Below are 27,240 nucleotides of genomic sequence, written 5' to 3' on the forward strand. Positions count from 1 at the left end.
CGTAAGTACTTCATTTTGTTTTATGCCTGAATAATGTTTCGTTGTATGGATATACCACATTTTGTGTATCCATCAATTGATGGACATTTAGATGGTTTCCACTTTTTGTCTATTATGAATGATGCTGCTATGAGTATTCATGTATAAGTTTTTGTGTGGATATATGTTTTCAATTCTCTTGGGTATAGACGTAAAAGTGGAGTTGTTGGGTCATAAAGTCAGAGTTGAATTGCTGGTAACTCTATGTTTACCTTTTTGAGGACTGCCAAACTATTTTTCACAGTGGCTATACCACTTTACATTCCCACCAGCAGGGTATGAGGGTTCCAATTTCTCTACATCCTCTCCAACACTTGTTATTGTTTGTCTTTTTTATTATAAACATCCTAGTGGGCATGAATTAGTATCTCATTGTGGTTATGATTTGTATTTTCCTACTGACTAATGATATTGAGCAACTTTTCATGTGTGTATTGGCCATTTTTACATTGTTTTTGAAGAAACATCTATTCAGTACTTTCCCATTTAAAAATTGTCTTTTGGGACTTCCCTGTCAGTTCAGTGGTTAAGACTTCACCTTCCAATGCAGGGGGTGCGGGTTTAATCCCTGGTCGGGGAGATAAGATCCCACATGCCTCATAGCCAAAAAAATAAACCAAAACATAAAACAGAAGCAATATTGTAACAAATTCAATAAAGACTTTAAGAATAGTCCACATCCAAAAAAAAATCTTTAAAAATTGTCTTTCTATTGTTGAATTTTATGTTTATATATCCTGGATACTAGTCTCTTATCGGATAACGATCTGCAAAATTTGTCACCTATTCTGTGGGTTGTCTTCATTTTTTGGATAGTATCCTTTCCAGCACAAAACTTCATATTTTGTTAAAGTCCAATTGATCTGTTTTCTTCTTTGTTGCTTATGCTTTTGGCATCATATGTAAGAAACCATTGCCTAATCCAAGGTTATGAAGAGTTACACCTATATTTTCTTATAAGATTTTATGATTTTAACTCTTACATTTCAGTCTTTGATCAATTTTGAGTAATTTTTTGTATATGGTATGAACTATGGGTTCAACCTCATTCTTTTGCTAGTGGATATCCAGCACCATTTGTTGAAAAGACTATTTTTCCCCCATTGAATTGTTTGTCATCCTTGGTGAAAATCAACTGACCGTGAATGTGAGGGTTTATTTCTGGACTCTCAATTCTATTCCACGGATCTGTCTATCCTTATGGCAGTACCATATTGTCTTGATTATTGTACTTTGTAGTAAGTTTTAAAATTGGGGAGTGTGAGTGTTCCAACTTTGCTGTTCTTTCTCAAGATTATTTTGGCTCTCCCAAGTCCCTTACATGTCCATGACTTTTAGGATCAGCTTGTCAATTTCTGTAACAAGGGCAGTGAGGGGACTTCCCTGGTGATCCAGTGGTTAAGACTCTGTGCTTCCACTGCAGTGGGCGAGGGTTCAATCGGTGGTCAGGGAACTAAGATCCCACATGCCGCGGGGCACAGCCAGAAAAATAAATAAATAAATATTTTTAAAAAAAAGGGCAGTAAGGACTTTGATAGTGATTGCACTGAATATGAAGATCAATTTGGGGAATACTGCCATCTTAACTGGACTCTTTTTGCACACATTGATATCAGGGACATTTTATGTCACTTGCCTCCTTGTAAATTTTTATAAACATGGCTGTCTTATGCTGCCTTTTCGAAAAATTATTGAATCAAAGGCCAAAGCAGCTTTCTCTCTATTTTTCTTCTTTCAAACGACAAACTCTCCTCTAAATGGAAGACCTTTCAGCCTCTTGATTCTTTCTTTTTTCTTTTTTGCAGCACTAAAACTATTTTACCCCTTGAGCCACATCTGCCTAGTTCCCTAGCCAATCTAATGCTAGTTTGTTGGACTCTTTTAGGAAATATCACCACCTTGTGGAACTTTGAGGTTTTATCACCCCCGAATTCCCTGGCTTCTTGCTTCAAACCCAACTGGATAAGAAAGTGGGATGGAAGACCTCTGGGGTTCACAGTGTGGGGAAGGGTGAATTTAAAGATTAGCTTGCTAATTCTACATTGGGTTTCATCCTAAGGAAATCATTATAAATACGTTCAGAGATTTATTTGTAAGAATCTTCAATGCAGCACTGCTCACAGTAGTAAAAAATTGGAAATGAATTAAATGTCCAATAACTATAAATTAGTTAAATAAATATGGTATATCCAGGGAAGAGAATATCATCTAACCACTAAGCATCATGTTGTCAAAGACTATTTAATGATATGAAAAAAAAGGTATATGTGTTGTTAAGTGAAAAAAGCAAACTGTACAGCTTATTTCAATTTTTGAAAATTAATTACACAGAGAAAAGTGAAAGGATATACACTAAAATTTTAAAAATTGAGATATAATTGACATATATACAACATTGTGTAAGTTTAAGGTGTACAACATATTGATTTGATAAAAATTTAACAGTAGTTATAGGTTATAAATGACTCTGTGTGTGTTTCCCTATTTTCCAGCCTTTCTACATTAAATATTGGAAGTTTTTCACCTCTTTTTTTTTTTTTTTTTTACTGCTTTTTTATTAAGAAAAGAGACATGTTAAAATAGATCAGTCTGGGGACTTCGCTGGTGGTCCAGTGGTTGAGACTCCATGCTTCCACTTCAGGGGGCATGGGTTTGATCCCTGGTCAGGGAACTAAATCCCACATGCCGTGCAGCAAGGCCAAAAAATGTCTTAAAATAGATCAGTCTGTAGTATAATGAATACAAAATGGGTCACATTTTACTCATCTAGCTATAGTCTCCTGCCAGTGCACCATTTGGAGACCTCTGCTGGGATCCTTACCGCAAAAAGCATTCTCCTTTAGAACTTAGTTTCATCATGCTCCCGTATACCCAGAGTAATACTAGTTCTGAGAAGGTCTGAAGTGTGTGAATAAAAGTATGGGGTGAGGAAGGGAGGAAGTCCTAGAAGTTGGGGATGGGATAGCTAATCAAAAGAACCTGCTACCTTAGGACCAGGAGTTGGAATGAAAGTTTCAGGGCACCAAGGTTTTTTCCTTAGCTACTACATCTATCTTCCCCATCACTTGTGTCCATTCTTTAGTTCACGAGTTTTTACTTTGGCGGGGTGGGTGGGGGGGGAACTTGGACCAGACCCTGGATGTAAAGGAAAGCCAATTACTGACACCACCGCCCCCCTCCCAAGGCAGAACTAAATAGGAACCATCTGGTATTTCCCCTTTGTCACCAGGGCCGTGGTAGGTTTTGATTGGCTCTTCATATGGACCAAGTCGACTGCAACCAATCAGGAAAGAGGCTGTAAGAAATGTTTATTCTTTCCACTACTACCAACTCACCATCAGCATTCCCTCAGTAATTGTGTTCTGAATGGGAAGTATGAAATGCCAAATGCAAATAACATAGCACACAATCTCCCCCCTTTAACTTGATTCAAGTGTTTCCCTTGAGTACTGGGAGTCCTAGGATAAAGGTTTAAGTTTTACTTCAGGTGTCTCTATTCTACTTCTGCCTTTCAGGCTTAGCTCAAATACCTCCAAGGCAACACCATCTGGATTCCTGCCTTGCTCTGTGGGGCTCCTGTGGCACTTAGGTGAGCCCCACTGCAGCATCACCCTGCCCAGTAGTTACAGAAATTACATTACCTCATATGGAGTTAGTGGCAGTAGTAGCCTTGGGATCAAGAGCATAGGATTTGGAATTAGAGAGACCTAGGTGTCAGTCCTGAATTCCCAACTCTTCCTAGGGTTGGGATGATGGCAAAATACTTTTCCTCTCTGAACTTTGATTTCCTCATCTATTGAATATGGATAATAACACTGACCTTAGAGGGTTCATGCTTTACACATAGGAAGAGCTTGCTAAATATTTAATATTATTGAACAAAAGTTGAAAAAGTTAATGTATTTTATGAACAAGGTGAGAAGCGATAGTTTCATCAAATTGGCTTCCCAGATGGTCCAGGGAGTGAAATATGTATAATTGAAGAAATGAATAGAAGACCAACACTTAGAGCTTGTCTGTCTTATCGTTATCTTTTTTAAAAAAATTTCTGGTAAAATATATATAACATAAAATTTACTGTCTTAACCATTTTCAAGTGTACAATTCAGTGGCATTAATATAGTCACATTGTTGTGCAACCATCACCACTCGGGCTTGTCTTTCTTAAACACAGAATTTCATGCCTAGGATATGGAAATGGCACTGTAATACATTTGTTAATAAGGCATCATAAATCTTTTTTTTTTTTAGAAATGACTTTTTCCATGACCAAATTTATGTATGTATGTATGTATGTATGTATGCATGTATGTATGTATGTATGTATGTATTTGGTTGCGCTGGGTCTTAGCTGTGGCAGCCAGGCTCCTTAGCAACTCTTAGTTGCAGCATGCATGTGGGATCTAGTTCCCTGACCAGGGATCTAAACTGGGCCCCCTGCATTGGGAGCGTGAGTCACCAGGGAAGTCCCCCATAAATCTTTTTTTTTCAGAGATAAAATATCTTTCTAAGAGTCTGTACTTCTTTCAGCGCTGTGCATTTGAATTAGCTGAATTATAGTGTAGTGACTTAAAGCCAAACTTATTGGTTTAAATCTTGGCTCTCCCACCAGCTCCCTGTGTGATCTTTGGCAAATTACTTAACCTTTTGTGTTTTAATTTTCACGTCTTAAAAGAGGGGTCATAGTAATAGTATTTTTTTAGAGAGTTGTTGGGATGATTAAATGAGTAAATAGTACCTGGCACATGGTACTTGGAATACAAGTGTTAGGTATTGTTTTTATTACGTGAAATAACGTCTTCGAAGTCTTTTTCCTGCTGGACTGAATGTTCCGGAAGGGCAGAGACTTCACCAGTTTTGCCTACTGTTAACTCAGTTCCTTGCAAATACTTCCAAATGGGCTTAGAGTCCAGCCCCCTTCTTTATTTTTTTTTGCCTTAAATTTTTTTATTGTTTATTTGCACATGTACTTACTTGAGAAAGGGTTAAGATGGCTGACTACTATTTCATGAACATTTTGAGTTTTATTTTAAAGGTTAGTGTGTTTGGGGAAGGAGATGGTCAGGAAATAATCGACACTTCCCTTTTTAACTTCCGAGGGGAGTGACCCCAGGGAAACACTAGAGCACTTAGTGCCTGCCAGGAATTCCTCTGTTAGGTGCCCTCGGCTTTACCTGGGAAAGTCCCGAGCTCTACAGTGGGAAGGTTGTGCATCTGCCTTTAGGAGACGCTGTTTGTCAGCACTGTCCTAACCCCAGGAAAGGGGAGGAGGCAAGGCGAGTGAGTCAATGATGACATCAGCAATTAGCATAAGTTTCCCAAATCCGCTGACCGGGTTTTCACTTGTTCGGCCAGGCAAATTGAGTTCTTTTAACCGCGCAAACGGGAGCTTCCTTGGAACTTGGATTTGGAGCACGAAGAGGATTCTAATTTCTTTAAAGCTCTGTTTTCAGGAAATTTTTCTGAGAACTTTTTATCTCCAGAGGATCAGTGGAATTTGATCTGAAGGTATGTAATTAAGACCTTTTCTCTGCTGGGGTCTCAGGCGCCAGCCTTTTTTTCCCCTTGCTTTACTTCCTGGAAACTTGCAAAATCTCACATTGTCAGCAGTGGCACTGTTTCTGCCTGGATTTACTAGCCGTACCAGGGAAAAAGAAAGCTTAGAAAGCCCCAGGAAGGCTCCAACACAGTCCTTTCCTGGTAGAAATATGCTAGCCCATAAATGGAGACAAAGTCTGACAGACTTGCCAGAGCTAGAGATCAGAATTTTCAGGAAACTGCAAGACAAATGTACGGCGTTAGAATAAGATGTCTCCAGGAATCCAGTCATACTGTTTCTAGTATCACAGAGCTACTAGAAGGGAAGACCCCATGGATGCTCACATTAAAAATGACATTTTTTTTTCTTTTTCTAACTATAAGAGTAATATATGTTCATTGCATAAAATTTGAGAAACTCAGACAGGAGCCCAGAATAAAATTTATAGTATCTGTAATTATACCACTTATATATAACCACTCTTTGTTATTTTTTTGTTGTTGGTATGTTCGCCTTCCCTTAGAAAGTAGTTTCTTGTTTCTAAATAGTTAAGTGTTGCATAGTGAATATATACCTCAAGTCCGTAAAGAATGAATAATTACATTGAAAAAATTTTATCGATTCATTGCTCCTCTGATTAGAATGAAATTTAGTGTGGAAATACATTTAGTGTGGAAATACTGACTTCGGTAATTTGTCACTTCCTACATTGATTTGAGCAAATGTTGTCTGAAACCACTCTTTCTGGGGTCTGGGATTATGACTTTTCTTTCTATAAGATAAAGAAAGGCCTGCCCTGGTATGGTTAGCAATGTTACCTTGTTGTCCTTGGGTTGGTAGATACTTCAGAAATGTACCCCCCCACCATCACTTTATTTCTAAAATGTAAAAGTGTTACTTCTGCCATTTGGTGGGAATGACTTAAGAGCTCCAGATGGGAGAAATTGTGCTGTGTCGTCCTCCCTCGTGACTAGCTCCCAATGGGGACATTTTGATTTGGGGGAACTCGGGGTCAATTGAGTTTCAATAGAAGCTCTCTCCAGACCTCCTAAAAGATTAACATGCCAGTGTTGGGGTCACGTTTTCTGAGCTATAGGTTTTTGAAGTGACCTCGCAGTGAATTTCATTTTTCAGCATTTCTAGAAAAGTCTAAGGCCTGGAACACAGGAGGCTGGAACTGGGGGAGGGCCTGGGAAGTTGGGGTGCCATGTTGTCCTCACTCTCTAAGCTGCGGCCCCCAAATCCTTATCTCTTTCAGGCTGGCCATGACATCGCAAGGCCAAAGTTTGAATTCCACTTTAGATGATAACTGTCAAGAGAACTTCCGAGGGACGCTTCTGACTATTGATTCGTACTTGGGGGATCAAGATGTGGAGCGCCTGAAGTTTCTCTGCCGAGACTCCATCGCCCTCAAGAACCTGGAGAAATGCGGCTCAGCCTTGGATATCTTTGATTACCTGATGGCAGAGGAGCAGCTGAGTGAGGAAGACCCCTCCTTCCTCGCGGAGCTCCTCTACATCATCAAGCAGAAGGTCCTGCTTCGGCACCTGCGCTACACCAAGGAACAGGTGGAGCACTGGCTGCCTGGCCGCCGGAAGGTCTCTCCGTTCAGGTGATCGACACGGCAGGGCCACTGGGCTTTGAAAAGAGGCTGGGATTAATGATGAATTAATTTTTAAGATTGTTTTTTTTTTACCCCCCCCCCACCCCCACCCCATCTACCTCCTTGGATGGTATGGTGATTCTAAAGCAGGAGATTTCTTAACTTCGGGTGCTAATGAGAAGGGAGGCTGGGAGGTCAGCAAAGTTTCAAAACCCAGCCCCGTGCCTGGGGGTGGCTTCCCTTTGTTTTGCTTCTCGCTGAGGAAGGAGGCCCTGCTCCGTGTGCAGCAGGCCAGCGCCTTCCTCTTTGCCAGCCTCCACGCTCTCAGCCTCCTGCCTCCAGTGAGTCCCTGGTGTGTCAGCCTATACCTAGCCATTTGAGAAGAGAGAAATGAATACTTGGACCCAAATGAGCAAAATAAAAAAGGAGATGTGTCTTTGGGGTAGGGAGGGACATCATTTATGCCATGTCCAGTTGGTCCAATTTTGGGGTGAAACCCAGACAGGTAAAATATAGGCATTTTGCCCAAAGAGGTAGAATAAAGGCATCAGACCTTAAGCAACGCTGTTTTAAACGATCCACTAACATAGTATCTACATCGAACAGCCTCACGAAGTGGAGCCTTCGTAATACTATTTTACGGCCTGGACGGTTAGAATCCTTCAGGCCTTAACACTTGAACTGGTTCCTACAACCTGAGATGCCCTTGGGTCAGTGAGGGAATTCTGGAGATCATTTTTTCCACTCTGCTGGTTAGACAGCTGAGGAATGGTCTCAGGCATGCAGGGCTGTTAACCTGTGAATGAAGTATTCAGTTTTTCTTTTCTCTTTTTTTTGGCTGTGCCGCACGGCATGTGGGATCTTAGTTCCCCAACCAGGGATCGAACCCGCGCCCAACCACTGGACCGCCAGGGAAGTCCCCATATTCAGTTCTTCTAATTGTCGACTGTATGACTCTCCAGAAGTCGGGATAGTTTCCTTTCTTTTTCAACAGTGAACTTTATACTCACCGGCATTCGGTCCTCCCTGATGAGGGCCTATAAAGTAAGCCTGATTTCTAGAATGGAGTCCGGAGGAGGGCAGGCATGCCAAAATGGTGTTTTACGCCTTCTTAGTGGAATTTGAAACAGCACTGGACTTGGAATCAGAAGGCCTGCTCCTACTGCGTACTGCGTTGCTGTTGTTTAATAGGTCACTTTGAAGCTCAAAGTTTCTGTTTTTAAATCTATAAAATGGGATTAATAATTGTTTACTCACAGGGTTGTGGTCGTTCAAATGAGAGATAACGTACGATAAAAGCACTCAATTTCCTGCCCATCCTCTGCAAGTGCGAGGCTTTAATTTGTCTCTTGGGTGTGTGTCTTAGAAACCTGCTCTATGAACTGTCAGAAGACATCAGCTCAGAGAACTTAAAGAGCATGATCTTCCTTCTGAGGGAGTCGATTCCAAAAGTCCAGATGGTGAGTGGGCCCTATAGGATGGGGTCTTTGTGAACATCGCCGTAATCAGTGTTTGGGAAGACGCTAGAAAGGGATTTCAGGAGGGCTCATTTTTTTTGCAGGAGACAGTATCAGACAAGGGTTAGTAACATTGCCTTTTGATGGGCCTGGAGTCTAGTCCTAGACTAACTCCTGGATGTGGGGCAAGTGATTGAATGTTTCTGAGCCTCTATTTTCTAATGTGTCGTATTATAGACAATTATACTACTTCCTTCCAGGACTGTTAAGAGGATTAGATGAAATAATGTACATAAACTATTAGCTGGGGCCTGTATTTTGCACATACTAACCATGCAGTAAATGATTGCTATTGGCATCCACTGTGTTTTATGATATAGAAATGTGCAGGGCGCCACAAAGAAATGAGGAGGTGGTAGCTAATGGCAGAGTGGGAATTAGTTGTTCCTCACCTCCATTAGCTGAGATTTCTGAGGGAGCCGTGTCCTTTTCAGTGGACGTTGCAGTGTCTCCCACGTAGGGTTTTGTGAAAATCAAATGAGACAGATGTTTGAGGATGTGCTTTCTAAAGGGCTATACAATTGCTTGGAACTAACAGTAATGTTTTTAATATTAACATAATGCTGTCGGCTGATATTCTTGCTAGATTGGTCACAATTAAGGGCAGGAAAGTAGCTGCACATCTCTCTTCCAGGCCTCAAAACTTTATATTTTTTCTTTTGATTCTCATAACAGCTTGTGACAAGCAAGTTAGTTAATTTGGGAAGGGGCCAATTTTCAAATTTTACCCTATAACATTAATTTTGTTATTCGACTGCTATCTTTATTAGGTTTTAAGTTATATAATGTTTGATAACACCAAAAAAGGCATGTAACATGTATGGAAGTTATAAATGTAGAACTAAGTGAACAGCCATGGATCCCCTGTCCAACTTACAGATGAGCACATCACCAATGCAAAGAGCCTACATGTGTAGCCCTCCCATATCACATTCTCCCCAGACTAACTGATATTATTGACAAATAAATTCTTTTTGAAAGAAAAATCACTGGGGAGTAGGAAGCTGTTTTACATGTGGTAGGTCTTATGAGGACCATGTTTAATAATTCATTAAACATGTTTCCTGGTGTCAGACCTGTAGGTTAATTAACCTGCAGGTTAATTCTCTGTTTTGGTTGCAATCTTTGAGTCCTTTTTTTCTCCTTTTCAGAGCCCTCAGGGATTTTAGCCTCTTGCGTCTTTCCATTGGTTCTCTCTCCAGGCTCCTTTATCATAAGGATTGGCTGTGGGACCCTTGGGAATGGGGACTGAGTCTTACTTATCATTATAGCCCCAAAACAATGCAGAATTACAAAATGGTGCTCTGAGTGAAAGCATGAATGAATGGGATGATGCAATCTCGAGTTTATGTTGGTGCAAAGTGGTTACGTACTCAAATGACAACATTTTGCTTTAAATGTAGAATTTCTCAACATCAGAAGAGATTCTTGTAGTTTGAAAAACCCTCCAGGATATTTGGATAAAATTATCTCCCAGCTTTGGGCATCCTCTCATAATTTTTCCAGTCTCTGGGTTTATAAATAAAAAGAGACCACTTTCTATTGTTACACCTATTGTCATGCACAGAAGTCCTTACTCCCCACAATGAGGTGGAGGATGAGAAGGGCATTTGATATGCTCAACACCGAGCAATGATTTCCCACTAAGAAAAGCTGGGGAATGTATTTCTTCCTCTGGGCCTTTCCACAGGTCCTAGACCTCTGCTTAAAGGCATCTGTGGCTTCAGAAACATTTTCATTGTTCAGGATCATTCCAAACATTTCTCCCTCCTGCTAAGTTAGCTTTTAAATCATCAAAGGCCCGTGCCCAAGTAGCCAAATGATTTTATGCTTTTCTCACTCCGTACAACGGTAAATTAGAAGTTACTGTGTTGAGCTGTGGCATAAAACTGGGGAATTTCCTGGACAAGTTCATGAAAACTGCACTTCCTTCTTGGATTCCAAATGATCTCACTGTATTCTGAAGGAGATCTAACTATTCACGCCAGAACTGAGGCTGAGTTACACACCTGATAATCCAGGTTGATCTCTATTGGGCTTTGTGATCAGGCCAGCCTTCTCAAGTGCGTAAAGGACAAACTCTAAGCAACCCAGATGTGTTTCCATACCAGGGCTTAATGGGACTGCATTATCTGCAATTGCAATTGCAAAAGACTTTATCACAGAAATAAATTCTTTACCAGCCAGTGGAGGAGGGGCTGAATACCTCTCAGCCAAAAAAAGGAAGAATTGTGAATTCACGTGGTCTCTCTGGATGAACAGAAACGACCTTTGCAGGGTGTTCTAGGTTTCCTCTTTGATGGCTTTCACACAAACTTAGAGCAAACTTAGCTGCCTTCACACATCCTGAGTGACCCAAACAACTGTCAGGATATCCGTTCTCAATGTAGCAATCAACATAGGACGTTAGATGTAAAGGAAACCACACCCAAACCTATCTTTTTAACAAAGATGCCGAGCAAGAGAGTTTCAGAATTTCTGCTAATATTTGCCAGGGTGGTGTTCTTAAACTAATGTGCAGACTCCATTTATATTGTGGGTGTTCGTGTGTGTGTGTGTGTGTGTGTGTGTGTGTATGGAGGGTGTCATTTACTCAACATCTAATACACTTTGTACAAAGTATAATGGATTTCCATCATTGCTTCTGGAAGCATGTTTTAGCCCCTTTTCTTCCTCCTGGTAGGATGAAGTCAAGATAGGAGTTTCTGTTTTGAGCTTCAGCGGAAGTTCATTTGCACATAAACCGACTGTAGAACCTTGTTCGGGGATTCCCTCTGACCCCTTTGCCCAGCTGATCAGCTCTGGATGAATCTTCCTTTACCCCCTCCTCCCTCCTACTTTATTTCCTGGGCAGGTTGTTGGTGTGCTGGCGCTGCAGATGAGGACACGCACATTTCTTTGCCTTTTTGGTTCTCCTATGTGTCTCTGGAATGTCTTGAAAATTTATAATCTCTTTTTTGATCAGATTAGGACAGAACTCAGTTAAGACTTTGTAACTCTGGCCTTTCCCTTGGCTGTTGGCATTTTGAGTACCTTGTTTGAAAACACACATTTCGTGCACACACACACACACACACACACACACACACACACACTCTTCCATTAACCCTTTTTCATCCTTCTGTTACTGCTCTATCTTCTTTCCCTTTACTGCCAGACTTCTTTTTTTTAAAATTTTATTTACTTGTCTTTATTTTATTTATTTATTTATTTATTTATTTATTTATTTATGGCTGCGTTGGACCCTCGTTGCTGCGCGGGCTTTCTCTGGTTGTGGTGAGCGGGGGCTAGTCTTCGTTGCAGTGCGTGGGCTTCTCATTGCGGTGGCTTCTTTTGTTGCGGAGCACGGGCTCTAGGCGCGTGGGCTTCAGTAGTTATGGCATGTGGGCTCAGTAGTTGTGGCTCGCAGGCTCTAGAGCGCAGGCTCAGTAGTTGTGATGCACGGGCTTAGCTGCTCCGCGGCATGTGGGATCTTCCTGGACCAGGGCTCGAACCCGTGTCCCTTGCGTTGGCAGGCGGATTCTTAACCACTGCGCCACCAGGGAAGTCCTACCGCCAGACTTCTTGAAAGAATAGTCCACACACACTCTCTCTCCACTGACGCGACTCTCAGTCACACTCCAACGCATTCCAAGATGGCTTCAGCCTCCTTCCCTCCCACGAAACTATTCTTGCCGAAACCACCACGAGCCTGCTCACAACCAGATTTTTAGTTTCTCATTTTCCCTATCTGATTTTCTTTGCTTGGAAGGCCCTTTTGCATGTCGGAAGTGAAGGCGTGGTGATCCCTCGAGATGCGATTCACGTATCACCTCCCACGTGCAGCTTGTGTGGCGCCTGCTCTGTGGAGCAGGTGAGTCGTGCAGAAACGAGGGGCATCACCATTTGAGGTCGTCTTCGACTCTTCCTTCCTTTCTTCACCCGCTGCAATTGCCCTCCCAGCTCACCAAATGATACCTCAGAAAAGTCGCTCAAATCCAGCGCCTCCTCTGCGTTTCCACCACTAGCTTTAGACCAGGCCGTGTTGATCTCTTCACCGGAGCATTTAATCTTCCTGCTGATATTTTCTCTCTAGCCCACTTCCTCCTCCAACATTCCCCAAGACTTCTATTTAAAAACAAACCTGTTCATGTCACTGTTCTCCTTAAAAATTCCTGCTGGAACCCCTTCATCCATGGGATACTTGCCCAAACCCCTCGGTGTTCCTTCATGGCCTGATACCAGCCTGCTGTTGCAGCTGTGGCCTAGCTTTCACTCGGAGTTTGTACTCAGGCCTCCTCCTCAATATTCCTGACCATACGGTCCCTTTTCAACTGGCCAGCATGTCTGGAGACTCCCTGGCCCCCTGTTCCCATCCTGCTGATGCTTATGTATGCAGTTAGCGAGTGTTTAGCTGTTCACTTTCTGATTAGTTATTTTATTTATTTATTTTTTGGCCGCTCTGTGCAGCATGTGGGATCTTAGTTCCTCGACCAGGGATCGAACCCGTGCCCCCTGCAGTGGAAGCATGGGGGTCTTAACCACTGGACCTCCAGGGAAGTCCCTCTGATTAGTTATTCTTTTCTGTGGGCTCTAACACAATTTTATTCATATATATATTTTCATAACCAGATTAATACATTGGTTGAGAAGACCTTATCACTGAAAAGATTATGGTACCTTCCACCTCATATGTAATTCAATATTAAAATAATACTAACCAATTTGCAGTTTTTCCCAGGAGTGCTTAAGATATTTTTTTCTTTTAAAATACCAAATATAAAATTCTTCCAAAACATTTTCTTCTCTTTTCTTTGGTACCCCTGTTTTGCTGCTGCCCTAATCTTTTATATCATTTACAGCTGAAAGTTAGAGGCAGTATTGCTCAATGGTTAATGAGACAGACTTTGGCATCAGGCTGCCAGGACTCAAATACCAGCTCTGCCACTTATTGGCTCTGTGACCTTGGACGACTTACTGAACCTCTCTGTGCCTCAGTTATTTCATCTTTAAAATGGGGATATAATAGCATCTGCTCATCGGATTGTTTCTGAGTAGTTAGTGAGTGATGTGTGTTTGGTATCTGGTATTAATATAGATTGTATAGAGATTTACAATCTCTATAATGCCTCTTCCCCCCTACTATTGAAGTCTTCCTGCATGGACTCTCCACCTAATTTATTACTGCAATGGGTAATCAGTAGGCAAGTAAATGTGACTCCATTGATTCTCTTGCAGACCTCTCTAAGTTTCCTGGCATATCTGGAGAAACAAGATAAAATAAGTGAAGATAATCTGACATTACTGGAGGATCTCTGCAAAAAAATTGTACCTAATCTTATGAGAAAGATAGACAAATATAAAAGAGAGAAAGGTAACTAGCTTACGCTTGCTTGCTTGCTCGAATCAGACCATGGGAATTCTTAAACCAATTGGCCATGTATGATGTTTACTTATCACTCTGATAATATTCTTTTGAAATCTCCCCATTTGTTCATTCAACACATGTTTATTGAATGCATACTTTGTACTAGGCACAGTTTTAGAAGTTGGAGCTACAGCAAGGTATAGGGCAAAGCTTCTACCTTCTTGGAGCTTGTATTCTAGTGAGGGAAAGTGGTTTTAGACAAATGTCTTCCGATTCTTACATGGAAGTGATTGTAAAAGAAATTGTTTTGAATGAAATAACATCAAAAAGAAGGAGGCAGGATGGCACAGGAATTAGGAGTGGGATCCATGGAGTCAGATTGCCAGCACTCCACTTATTAATGGTGCAGTGGCCCTTTCCTCAGCTGTTCTATGTCTCACTTTTCCCATCTTTAAAGTGGGGCTAATCGTAGTACCTACTTCATAATTTTTTTGAGGATTGAATGAGGTAATTCCTATAAAATGCATGTCTGGTATAGAGTAAGCATTCAATACACATTCCTATGAATACGTTTGTTAGAGGGGAAAGTCATGAAAACTTTCATATTCTCATAAAGTACTATCAGAGAAGAATATTCTTTCTTTCTCTTTTGTTTTTAATCAGGCTTGTAAAGGTAGTATTGCCGTGGTATTACGTAGAAGTAGCTGCATAGGGCAGAAATCAAATTTGGCTGCCTTACCATGTGTCAATATGCTGAATATTTGTGGTTTATTGAGTCCATTTCTCCACTATTAAACAAAAGCTAAAAGTATTGTATTCATGAAGCTTGTATGCCACACCCATATTTTAGTTCAGAGACTCAACATAGTGTGCAAATTTATCTGGTTGAAAACAAAACTAGCCAAAAGGAAACTTCTCTCTAAGAATTCTATTAACACAAAATGAGTCAAGGAACAAAATATACTGTTGTTAATTTGATAAAATCTCAAACAATAACCAAATCAATGGATAATTTAATGTATACTTTAAGTAAAAATTATGAAGAATAAAAACAGCTCTTCTAACCATCAAGTCATCAAGTGAGAAATAAAAACAGGGAGTTGATATTGAAAGTATATTTGAAATCCTCACTTGAACTCTGAATGCTGAGATTTTTTTTTTTTTTCTGATCACATCATCGTTTTCCTGTAATGCAGTACTCCACACAGAGTAAACATAGGGCAGGTGGCCAGATTATTTGACTATTTGGACTCTGGAGAAGGCTCTCTAGTTTCTATGCAGTAAATGTTTACGTTTGCCTCAGTGAGTCTTGAGGACTGAGCTTTATTATCAGAAGAATTCTTTTTTTTTTTGATTTACAATATTGTATTAGTTTCAGGTGTACAACAAAGTGATTCAGTTACACACGCACGCACATTCTTTTCAATTATAGATTATTACAAGATATTGAATATAGTTCCCTGTCAGAAGAATTCTAATTTTGATTTTTCTTTTCTATAATCTACATGCTGTATGATCATTTTTTGGATGTTGAAAGAAAAAACTTGTTTTCCTTTACTAATACTCACAACAACATTCTGGAACACTTCTGACCCCAGGGGTGTGAGTTTTTCCACACCAAGCAATTCTCCAACTCTGCAGACACCAACTGGGTGTCCTGTGTTTTAATTCAGTTCTGACACTCATCAGTTTTCGCAGATCCCACAGGTTAAGAGTTCAGTCCCCCAAGACTCCCCCCACCACTTCAGCCACCAATCTCAGGTCGTGGGTCCCCAGATTACCCACAGCTTCTGTTCAACTTGGTTGCAAACCAGGGGTTCCCATGACCCCTTCCTCAGGTTTGATAATTTGCTAGAACTGTTCACAGAACTTAGGAACATAGTTTACTTACTAGGTTACTGATTTATTACAAAAGTATACAACTCAGGAACAGCCAAGTGGAAGAGATGCATAGGGCAAGGCGTGGGGGAAGGAGCATGGAAGTTCCATGCCCCCTCCAGGTGGATCACTCTCCCAATACCTCCACTTGTTCTCCAACCCAGAAGCTCTCTGAACCCCCTCAGTTAGGGTGTTTTTTTTTTTTTTTGGCCACACTGCACGGCAGCGGGATCCCAATTCCCTGACCAGGGATGGAACCCATGCCCCCCCTGCAGTGGAAGTGCAGAGTCTTAACCACTGGACCTCCAGGGAAGTCCCTCAGTTAGGGTTTTTAATGGAGGCTTTGTTACATAGGCATGATTGATTAAATCATTGGCCATTGTAATTAATTCAACCTCTAGCCCCTGTCCCCTTTCCAGAGTTCTGGGAGTAAAGCTGAAAGTTCCAACCCTCTGATCATTTGATTGGGTCCCCTAGCAACCAGCCTCCATCCTGAGGCTATCAGGATGTCCCCAACCACCAGTCATGTCATTAGCATACAAAAAGACACTTAATCACTTAAGAGAGTGTAGGGTTTTAGGAACTGTGTGCCAGGAAAAGGGGCAGAGACCACATGGATATTTATTATTATATCATAGGTCTCAGTATTTTAATATTGACTTTCTACAGTCCTCTGAGAGTTTGGGCTTAATTCTGCCATTTAGGATGAAGGACTAAAGGACTGAAAAGATAGTAGGTATGCAGATTTTAGGCTTCTGTAAGTGAGGTGAGTGGAAAGACTAAGCCCACTGTATCTGATTAGGACACAAGCTCTATTTAAGGACCACCTGGATATCTTTCTGAGTTTTCCTGAGCCTTGGTGTTTGTTTTAATATTTTAAATTCATTATTAAAAATAATGTATAATAATTATAATAAAATTAAATAGAAATTCAAATAATGACAACAATACAGAGTGTAGGAGGTAAAGTCTCTCTCTTCTTTTTCTTCCACAGCTAGTCCATTCCCCAGAGGTAACCCCGGTTTGGAGTATATTTTTGTAGCTTTTCTTCTATATAGAGATAAGTGCATGTGTGTATGCATGTATGGATAGATAGATACCTATAATTCATATTTAGCTAAGATCATGCTAATCATATTCCGTAACTTGCTTTTTCCCACCTAATATATCTGGCATTTTCCCATGTATATAACACAGATATAGCTTATTTTTTTTAATGGTTCCATAGAGACATATTTTTTGTATATAACATATGTATTTAATCAACACTTTTTTTTTTTTTTAATCAACACTTTTAAATGGTTTTTCTTTTCCTTTCCTTCCCTTCCTACCTTCTTTTGCTTCTTTCTTTCGTTTTCTTTTTGCTATTACAGTCTTGAGTTCTGGTTTTATTTCTTGAGGTAATGCCTTTGTAATCTTTATTTGCTAGTGAAGTCTGAGTTCTGGTTTTATTTCTTGAGGTAGTGCTTTTGTAATCTTTATTTGGCAGTTACCTGACACATTGAGCACCATAAGTTCTGAAATGGTATTTAGTAAAGTATATAGTAATTTTAAGGAACTAATTAAATTACAAAAGTAATAGAAATAGTAAGGAACCAAATATCATAATACAAGGAATGAAAATATAATGATAAAAATAATTTATAAATTCACATTTTTTTCTGGGTATATACATGTAGGCCTCTTTAAGCAAATGCCACTACAAATCTACAGGTCCCTATAACATAATTTCTTATGATGATGGGTTATTTCGGATTGCCACTAGTCAGAAGGTGATTTTTTTGTTTTTCTATCTGATTCTCTTCCCAGCCCCCCAGGTAGGGGCACCTCCTGTAGCCAAGGAAACTGAGTCATTGCATCAAGGAGAGAAAGAACTATTTCCCCACTCGGACATTAACCAATTGCTTGAAGCCTTGCCGGTAGGTTCATTGGTATGTTGGTAAATGTGTAACCACCAGCTTCACTGCAAATGAGAGAGAGAGAGAGAGAGAATGATTTGTAGCATTTGGTGTAAATACTCCTACCATGGCTGATTTCAAGTTACCAACTTGATATTAACTGTATTGCAGAATTTCTGAAAATCTAATGATTGGCTCTCACTAGCTGGTTAGAGCTGACTCCAGTACACCACTGGGTTGCTTTGAAATGGTTCTGTTCTTATCTGTGGGATTCGATCACGGCTGGCTTCATGGGCATACAGCCTGTACAATCGCACAGGGCCCATACTTTTTGAATGCTCAGCTGTCATTGTTTTGAAATTCTTGATAATGTGTGAACAAGGGGCCTCACGGTTTTACTTTGCACTGGGTCCCAGAGGGCAAGAACTGGGTTCCTGTAGTACCCAGCAAAGGTAGGGTAGGTAGAGGGGGAAACATTGGGAGAATTTGCAATCCATTCTTCACAACATCATCATGGTCCTTGGAAGACACATGACATTCTTCCCTGGGATTTACGTTTATTCCCATCTTGCTTGGCAGTTCTATTTTGCTGACATCTGTCAGCATCGATGAAGTTAGGTTGTCCCTGGAATTTTTTGTTTTTGGTTTTGTTTTCTAATTGTGGTAAAATACACATAACATAAAATTTACCATCTTAACCATACAAAAAAATTTTTTTAAGTTGTTGTAAAATACAAATAACATAAAATGTACCATGTTCGCCATTTTTAAGTGTATAGTTTAATATTGTTAAGTACAGTCACATTGTTGTATAAACAATTTCCAGAGCTCATTTCATCTTGAAAACTGAAACTATATCCGTTAAACACTAACTCCCCATTCTCCCTCCCACCAGACCCTGGCAGACACCATTCTACTTCCTGTCTATGAATTTGACTCTTCTGGGTACCTCATATAAGTGGAATCATACAGTATTTGTCTTTTTGTGGCTGGCTTATTTCACTTAGCATAATGTCCTTAAGGTTCATCCATGTCAGAATTTTCTTCATTTTTAAGGCTCAGTAATATTCCATTGTGTGTATATACCACATCTTGTTTATCCATTCATCCATGGATGGACACTTGAATGACTTCTATCTTTTGGCTATTGTGAATAATACTGCTTATGAACATGGGTGTACAAATATCTCTTTGAGACTCTGCTTTCAATTCTTTTGGAGTGTACCCAGAAGTGGAATTGCTGGACCATATATCATTCTATATTCCTTTTCTTTTTTCTTTTTCTTTTTTGGCAGTGCCTCGGAGCTTGAGGGATCTTAGTTCCCCGACCAGGGTTTGAACCTGGGCCTGGGCAGTGAAAGCACTGAGTCCTAACCACTGGACTGCCAGGGAATTCCCTATATTTCATTTTTTGAGAAACCACCATACTGTTTTCCATAGCAGCTGCATCATTTTGCATTTTCACAAACAAGGCACAAGGGTTCTCCACACCCTTGCTAACACTTGTTATTTTCTTGGTTTTTGATAGTAGCCAACCTAATGGGTGTGAGGTGGTATTTCACTGTAGTTTTGACTTGCATTTCCCTAATGATTAGTGATGTTGATCTTTTCATGTGCTTGTTGGCTATTTGTATATCTTCTTTGGAGAAATGTTTATTCAAGTCCTTTGCCCATTTTTTAATTGGGTTGTTTTGGAAGTTTTTTATTTTTATTTATTTTTATTTTTTTAAACATCTTTATTGGAGTATAATTGCTTTACAATGTTGTGCTAGTTTCTGCTGTACAACAAAGTGAATCAGCTATATGTATACATATATCTCCATATACCCTCCCTCTTGCATCTCCCTCCCACCCTGGAAGTTTCATTTTTTAATTCTTAAAAAATTCTTTCATAGCTTCTTTACTATTTTCATGCTGTCATATTTTTACAGTTATAATTATTATTTAAAAATTTGGAAGTATGTTTAACCTTATAGAAAAGTTGAAAAAAATGTGAATAATACAAAATTTGTTTACCCAGATTCACCTACCTGTTGTGACTTTTGTCCCATTTGCTTTATCATTTGTGTGCTCTCTCTTTATCTATTTGTATACGCACACACATAATTTTTTCTGAACTTTTTAAGAGTAACTTGCATACATCATGGCTCTTTACCCCTAAATACTTCAGTGTATATTTCATAATAATAAGGATATTGTTTTACAGATTATAGTACAGTTAAATTAAATTATACAATAGTTTCACCAAGTCAGTTGTCCATATTTCAATTTTATCTATTAACCCAATAATATCTTTTACAGGTTTTATAGCTTTTTTCCCTCCAGTACATAATTCAGTCTAGGATCATATATTGTATTTAGTTGTCATGTCTCTTTAGTCTCCTTAAATCTTTTCATTTCCACAACTTTCTTCCTCTTTTATGACATGGACACTTTTGAAGAATATAGTCACCACCACCACCACCTTTTATTAAAAAAATAGAATTTTCCTCTTTGTGTGTGTGCATGCGTGCGTGTGTGTGTGGTGTTACCTCATGATTAGATTCAAGCTATCTATTCTGGCCAGAATATTACATCAATGATACCATATCTTCCTCAGGGCATCCCATCTGCAGGCATGTGGTGTTCATTGGCTCCCTACTCATGATTTAAATTTTGATTATTTGGTCCAGATGTTGTCTGATTTCTTTACTATATAGTTAATTTTATGTAGTTACTATTTTTTCCCTTGAAATGAATTAAAATGTCACCTTAGATTGAGCATCCATTGATGATTCTTGCATGATTGAAAAGCAATGATTTTCAAACTCCAGTATTCTCTCCACATTTGTGTTACTCCTCAGCATTTTACTGTAAGCAAGAGCCCTCTTTTCTCCCTCAAAAGTTGTTTTGCCTACTCAGCTTAATTCCATCCCTCACCCACATTTTTACCTGGTTTTGTGCTCAGAGACTGATTTGCAAGTGGAAAACACACGTGGGCGCACACACACGCACACATGCACACACGCGTGCACACACACACGCACACGCACACACACACACAGGACTTTCCCCTTTGCCTCCTAGAACCTGAGTAGTTTCTAAGGCGTGTGGCTCAGCCTTAACCTCTGAAGTGCTGCTGTTTTGTTGCTGTTGGGTGATTCTGGTCATGGCCAGATGAAGATGGAGAATAGCCGTGGTGGTGCTGGGAGTGCAGGAGGCTTTGGAGGGCAGCACCTCATGTTACACACATGCTCATAGGCTCTCAGGGTTGGAAGGTGTCTTAAAAGTTATCTAGGCCACCAGTCTCTCTCCATGAAGTGACAGATAAACTAAAACTTGGTAAATTATCTCATGTTTCATATGTACCTGAAAGGTTTTCTTATATAAAAGAGTACTGCCAACAATTGCATTTAATGAGAAGAAACTATTGACCAAAAAAAAAATCAATAAACAGTCTATAACAGGAATAGAAAAGGGTTTTATTTGATCCAAACTGAGGACTATAGCCTGGAAGACAGTTTCTCAGATAGCTCTGAGAAACTGTTCCAGAGAAGCATGGTTTTCAGCAGTTTTATGTCTTGTCAGAGCAAAGAACATCAAAAAAGTCAGGGAAACGTTCCTTCAAGATTTCAAAACTAAAACCAAAAACAGATCAGCACGTACACAGCGAGTCGGTATGGCCTTGGCACCTAAGTCGGTACGGTCTTATCCTCAAAGGAGGACCAGCATTGGTGCCCCAGGAAGGGAGGCATTTAATCTTTTTAACTATGGACATTTTTTACTTCTGGTCAGTGCACCCTTTTCTTTAATAATTAAAGCAGATGTACAGTGTATGCTTGATAGGCCACAAACAGGCTGTTTTAGTTAGCATAAAATTCAAGTTAACTCATATATAAGCCAGGATGACTTCCCTGTTCCTCAATATGTGAAAATTTCTTTTATCAAAACTGTATTTCACTCCAATAAAGATGTTAAAAAAAAAAAGATCCACCCTCTTAACAAGTGTCAAGTATACAATACACTGTTAACTACAGTCACCATGTTGTACATTAGATCCCCAGAACTTATTCATCCCGTATAGCTAAGCTTTGTACACTTTGACCAATATCTCTCCACTTTTTCACCTGCACCCCTCCACCCCACCAAACCTCTGACAACCCCATTCTACCCTGTGAGTTCAACTAGTTTAGATTCCACATGTAAGTGAGATCATACATTTTTTTCTTTCTGTGTCTGGATTATTTCGCTTGGCCTAACATCCGCCAGGTTCATCCACGTTTTTGCAAATGGCAGGATTTCCTTCTTTCTTGGGGCTGAATGATATTCCTTTGTACAAATATATACTCCATTTTTTGGTCCATTCATCTGTCGATGGACAGTTAGGTTGTAAAACAAAACAAAACAAAACAAAACAAAACTGTATTTCAAGCAGCATCCCCTAATTTGTTTAAAAACCAAATCAATATTTCTTAGTGTGTCCTAGCCTTTTCTTAAAGACATGCATGCCCTCTAACGAGGAGACATAACAACAGCTGCTTTTTAAGGCCTTACTGGACCCATCTGGAAAACACTGGAAAGAAGACCAAGTGTGGCCAGGCAATGGGTCATTCATTCATTCCTCTCTGACACAGCTACTTGGGTGGTATCAACAGGGGATGCAACATTCTCAGACAAAGAGAGCCAGACAGACCCTAAAGCTTATTCCTAGTCCTTTTTCTGGCTGATTTTATCAGCACAAGGGAAGAGACAAACCAAAGAAACCTGGGGCCTGGAGATGCCTGGGCTGAGCCCACTGCTGTATCTGTGATGCCCTTAATTCCAGAAAATTCACTCAGCTGCTTTCAAAACCAACTGTGCAAACCCAGAAAACAGCCTGCCTGGCCCTTGGATCCTGTTGAGGAGGACTCTGGTGCAGAAGAAAGGGAAATGTGTCTCGCAAAAAGAAAGGCAGGAAGTCTTCTGGAAAGTGAAACTAAACTTCTTGCCTTTGTTCCCTCAGAGCCGGGAACAGCCGCACTTCGGAGATTACGGCTGAGCCACACCCCTTAGAAACGACTTCCATTTCTCACAGGCAGCTAGGGAGTGAGGCAGTGCAGCTCCGGTCTGGCTCGAAGAGAAATCACCCTCCTGCAGCCAGAAGCCTGGTGGGCTCCACGAGGGAGGCGCCCCCAGTGACTTGGGGGTGACTTGCCTGTCACGCCAAACAGATGTCCTGGTACTGCCCACCACACAGCCAGTGGCAGAGTCAGTCCTTCCCCAAAACATCGTGGCCACGTCCCCTCTGGGGCTTTCAGCTGCAGGCTAACGGCTGGGGGTGGTGGGAGTGGAGTCGATGCAGAAAACACAAAGGCCCTAAACTGTGTTTCAATTTTGTATTTAATTTTATAAAACTAAAAGGAAAAACTATTGAGTACACTCAGAGAAGTCTGCATTGCATCCCTGCCCTGCTTTTCCTCCCCCCATAGGTTACCATTTTTATTAGTTTTTTGATTTATCCCATTGAAAAAAACCCACTCGTATCTCTCCTTTATTTATTTTTTTTTTTAAATTTTTATTTATTCATTTATTTATTCATTCATTTATGGCTGTGTTGGGTCTTCGTTTCTGTGCGAGGGCTTTCTCTAGTTGCGGCAAGTGGGGGCCACTCTTCATCGCGGTGCGCGGGCCTCTCACCATCGCGGCCCCCCCTGTTGCGGAGCACAGGCTCCAGACGCGCAGGCTCAGCAATTGTGGCTCACGGGCGTAGTTGCTCCGCGGCATGTGGGATCTTCCCAGACCAGGGCTCGAACCCGCGTCCCCTGCATTGGCAGGCAGACTCTCAACCACTGCGCCACCAGGGAAGCCCTCTCCTTTATTATACAAGAGGAAGCACACTAAATACCAATCTTCACATTACTTCTTTCATGTCACAGTATCTCCTGGGGAGATGGTCTTCCGCCTTCTACCACACTGTGTGACGAACTGGTTGTTCTTTCGACCGCTCCCTGTTGGTCAACATTAGGGTTATTTCCAGTCTTCAGTTTTTCCAAATAATGCTGCAGTGAATAAATATCTTTGTGTATGTGTCATATACTTTTGCCGCTGTGTCTTTGTGAACCTTCCTGTTTGCTCTGGTCTTTTCTTGTTACCTGCTAGTGACTTTTTCTATGGCTGGGGATCAGGTATTTTTTCTTCTCTGAATCAAGCCTAGATTTTCAGCCCTTACCCTAAGTGTGTGAATTTCCTGCAATTCATGAATTTCCTCTTGCCTCAGCAGGAGGTGTCCTGGCAAGATGAGCATGTACAGAGAAATGGTAGGTGTTTCTAATACACTTTTTTTTTTTTTTTTTTTTTTGCAGCGCTGCACGGCTTGCAGGATCTTAGTTCCCTGACCAGGGATTGAATCTGGGTTCCCCCGCAGTGCAAGTGCCGAGTCCTAACCACTGGACAGCCAGGGAATTCCCTCTAATACACTTTTTATAACTTGGATCAGTACGGCAGTAATAGATATATTTGATACATACCAAGCAATTTGGGGTGACTTGGGAGAAGGCTTACAAATTAGTGGAGGATTCAGTTTTTATTCTAATTCAGGGCAAGCCACTGAATGCGTGGATTATACCAGGCTTTTCCATGGGGGCGGATGGCGAGGGCTGGGTGGTTTCTGCTTGGAAAGCCTAGCCTACCAGCATCTGGGGAATGCAGTGCTGGTCTCCCTCCACCCTTCAGAATGAGGTCACCCTCTGTGGGGAGGGACGGAGCCCTTGGCGGGCGAAAGCCCTCTGCCAACAGCATCATCAGGAACAGAATGTGGACTCTGTAGAATAGTATTGCCTCCAGATGCTGCTTGTATTTTTCAGAGGGAAAGAGGCGGTCAGAGGGAGGGACTTGGCAACAGTGTGTTTAATGCTCTGAATCCTTGCCCAGAAATCATGACCTTGAAAAACCACTGGGCTAAACTGCTTACAAACAATCAGGGTTCTGGTGTTCTGTCTGTGATGTGTCCATTCCTCATTTCTTTTTTTTCCTGGAAATGTAAACTTCAGAGTCCAATACACTTTCCTAGGGACTTTTGTCTTTCTGCCTATCTGGGAGGCTGCATGATATGATGTGGATGAGAATTATTGTTACTGAGCTCTTGTCATGTGCCAGCCACTGTTCTAAGAGCTTTCTAGGACTTATCTCCTTTAATAATCCAGTCACCTGGAGATAGGTACCACTGTTATTCCCACTTAATGATGAGGAAACTGAGACCCAAGAGGTCTAGTGCTTTGCTGAAGGTCACGCAGCTAGAATGGAGTGCAGCTGGGATTTGAAACTGACGGTCTGACTTCAGAGCACACGCTCTGAGGACCTGGCTCTAACCCCTTGCAGCTACAAGAGCTCAGGCAATGGTTTCACTTCTCTGAAAAACAAGCACGTTTCCTTCCGTGCTGCAGTTCTGCCGTTTCAAAGTTGAGACCTGTCTTTGCTGGAGAGTTACCTTCTCCCACGTTGAGGGGGAATTTACAGGTGCGCAGGAGGACTGCAGCGGGGGTCCCATTTGGTAGGTCTCTGGTCTGGAGGATCCTGGACTTGCTCAGCCTGAGCTGAGTGCCCAGGACTAACCCTTAACCATGGTTAATAGCTAACTCAGGCCTCACAGACGAGGGCAGAGCTTCCGGATTCTACTGAAAACTTGCCAGGCATGTGTGGGAGAAGAAAAGCTTCAAGTCACATTTTCCCTTTACTGTCATCTGACAACTCATCTTTGGCTTCCTCTCTCTACGAAGGATTCTTATCCGGAGGAACCAGGGAGTTTGCAGGTGCACTTCAAAGCAGTGCAGTCCGCAGCCAATGCCAAAGCCATGACTAAATTGATCCCAGGGCTGTGGTGATTTTTGCTCTGCCCAAATTGGGTCGCTGGGCCTTTTTTTCCCCCCCGCCCCCTCTTTCTTTTTGGTGTCTGCCCAGCCTGTCTCTATCCAGTGACAGATAAACGTTGACTCAACCCAAGCAAACTTTTAACCAGAAACACTTGAGCTGATTCCAACCCATCCTCTGTAAGGAAATCTAAGTGTTTGGGGAAAGATATTTGAAGAGTCTGAGTACTTGTCTTTCCAGGTGACAGAGCAACCCCGGTCTCCGTGGAGATGTTGGGAGCATCTGTTGACACTCTAACTTCTGAAACCAGCACAAAGGTTTGCACTGTTTCCTCAGGTCTTCTCCAACTAGGGTCCAGCCCTTAATGACTCTGTGGGCTCAGATTTTTGTTTCTATCTTGGTTCGTCTTCCTGTCTCTGTGTGATTGTCTCTGTTCTTTTCGCCTTTTTCTGTAATAATCAGAAGTGTGTTGACCTTTGGCTATGGAGGTGATGTTATCGCCCTTTCAGTCATGCATATCCTTTGAAATATGCAGAGGGGGAATTTCTTTTTCATCCACTGAAGCCACTTCTTTTCTGCTTGGATCAAAGCTGTACCATGTTTTCAGGAGATCATTTTAGCCACAGAGAGGCCCTGCTGAAGCCAACTCAGCTAATTTGTAATCAAATGCTATTTACAATAATCTTCAAAAACAATTGCACATATTTTAAAATTCACACTGTGATCTCTACAAAAGAGATTTCTCTGTTTTTGGAGGAATCAGATCACTCCAGAATCTTACCATTTTAAAAAACAAATTACCATTTGATATTTTTGTTGTCTTGTTAGATCCTTACCTATGCTTTCTTCACTTTGCTAATCCAACAAGAAAGATGCTTTTGCATAAACCCTGGGTTTGCCAAAGTTAAAAATACATATTTTATTATTTAACACTGCGAATTCACATTCTGCAGTCAAGACAGGTGAAGTTTGAATTTTAATGAGGAATTCCTGGCATTTTACCTTGGAATTAATCATTAATTCCAGATCAGGACCAGGGTCTTGAGAACTCTCTGCCTTTGGTACTGATAAATGCAGTGGCTGGTTAGAAACATTAAACCTTTAAAATGAGGATTCCCTAATAAGTGGTTCCTGTCTCTTCTTCTTTCAAGGAGACAGCTGTGTACAGGATGGATCGGAAACACAGAGGGCTTTGTGTTGTTGTCAATAACCACAGTTTTACCTCACTGTCAAAAAGACCAGGGACCAATAAAGATGCTGGTAAGAGAGTCTGGAAGCACATGAAATGCAAGTTAGAAATCTTAAAATCACTTTTTATTTTCACATTTTCTTTCTGTAGTTTTTATCTTCCATGTAAATATAAGGATGATATCAGAAATGTTTCTAAGCTTCCTGTACATTCCTGGTGTCTTAGTCCATCCGATGGCGTCTAATACCATTAGATGCCTTTTAAACAGCAAACATTTATTTCTCACAGTTCTGGAGACTGGGAAGTCCAAGATCAAGGCTCTGGCATTTCGGTATCTGGTGAGAGCCCACTTCCCAGATGGCCGTCTTCTCTCTGTAACCTTACTCAGCGGCCAGGGCAAGATTGC

The 27,240-nt window shown here is 41.0% G+C and overlaps 2 protein-coding genes across 8 annotated transcripts in view; both read left to right on the top strand.

Moving 5' to 3' along the window:
- Nucleotides 1-5,542, top strand: part of CFLAR (CASP8 and FADD like apoptosis regulator) — a 66,753-nt gene extending 61,211 nt beyond the window's left edge. The window contains exon 11 of the mRNA XM_007190515.2: nucleotides 5,395-5,542. Coding sequence (XP_007190577.2) covers nucleotides 5,395-5,413 — 19 coding nt within the window. The 3' untranslated portion in view covers nucleotides 5,414-5,542. The remainder of the gene's footprint in view (nucleotides 1-5,394) is intronic.
- Nucleotides 5,409-27,240, top strand: part of CASP10 (caspase 10) — a 29,956-nt gene continuing 8,124 nt past the window's right edge. The window contains exons 1-9 of one of the 7 annotated variants that reach the window (XM_007190504.3): nucleotides 5,409-5,547; nucleotides 6,837-7,190; nucleotides 8,548-8,641; nucleotides 13,916-14,051; nucleotides 16,918-16,935; nucleotides 17,733-17,842; nucleotides 24,057-24,096; nucleotides 25,886-25,962; nucleotides 26,797-26,905. In XM_007190504.3, coding sequence (XP_007190566.2) covers nucleotides 6,844-7,190; nucleotides 8,548-8,641; nucleotides 13,916-14,051; nucleotides 16,918-16,935; nucleotides 17,733-17,842; nucleotides 24,057-24,096; nucleotides 25,886-25,962; nucleotides 26,797-26,905 — 931 coding nt within the window. In that variant the 5' untranslated portion in view covers nucleotides 5,409-5,547; nucleotides 6,837-6,843. Of the gene's footprint in view, nucleotides 5,548-6,836; nucleotides 7,191-8,547; nucleotides 8,642-13,915; nucleotides 14,052-16,917; nucleotides 16,936-17,732; nucleotides 17,843-18,716; nucleotides 23,405-24,056; nucleotides 24,097-25,885; nucleotides 25,963-26,796; nucleotides 26,906-27,240 lie in introns of those variants that run through there. The other 6 variants (XM_007190505.3, XM_007190506.3, XM_028168632.2 and 3 more) reach the window with 6 other exon arrangements.

This window comes from Balaenoptera acutorostrata, chromosome 8 (genome assembly GCF_949987535.1).
Source record: "Balaenoptera acutorostrata chromosome 8, mBalAcu1.1, whole genome shotgun sequence".
Taxonomy (NCBI): domain Eukaryota; kingdom Metazoa; phylum Chordata; class Mammalia; order Artiodactyla; family Balaenopteridae; genus Balaenoptera; species Balaenoptera acutorostrata.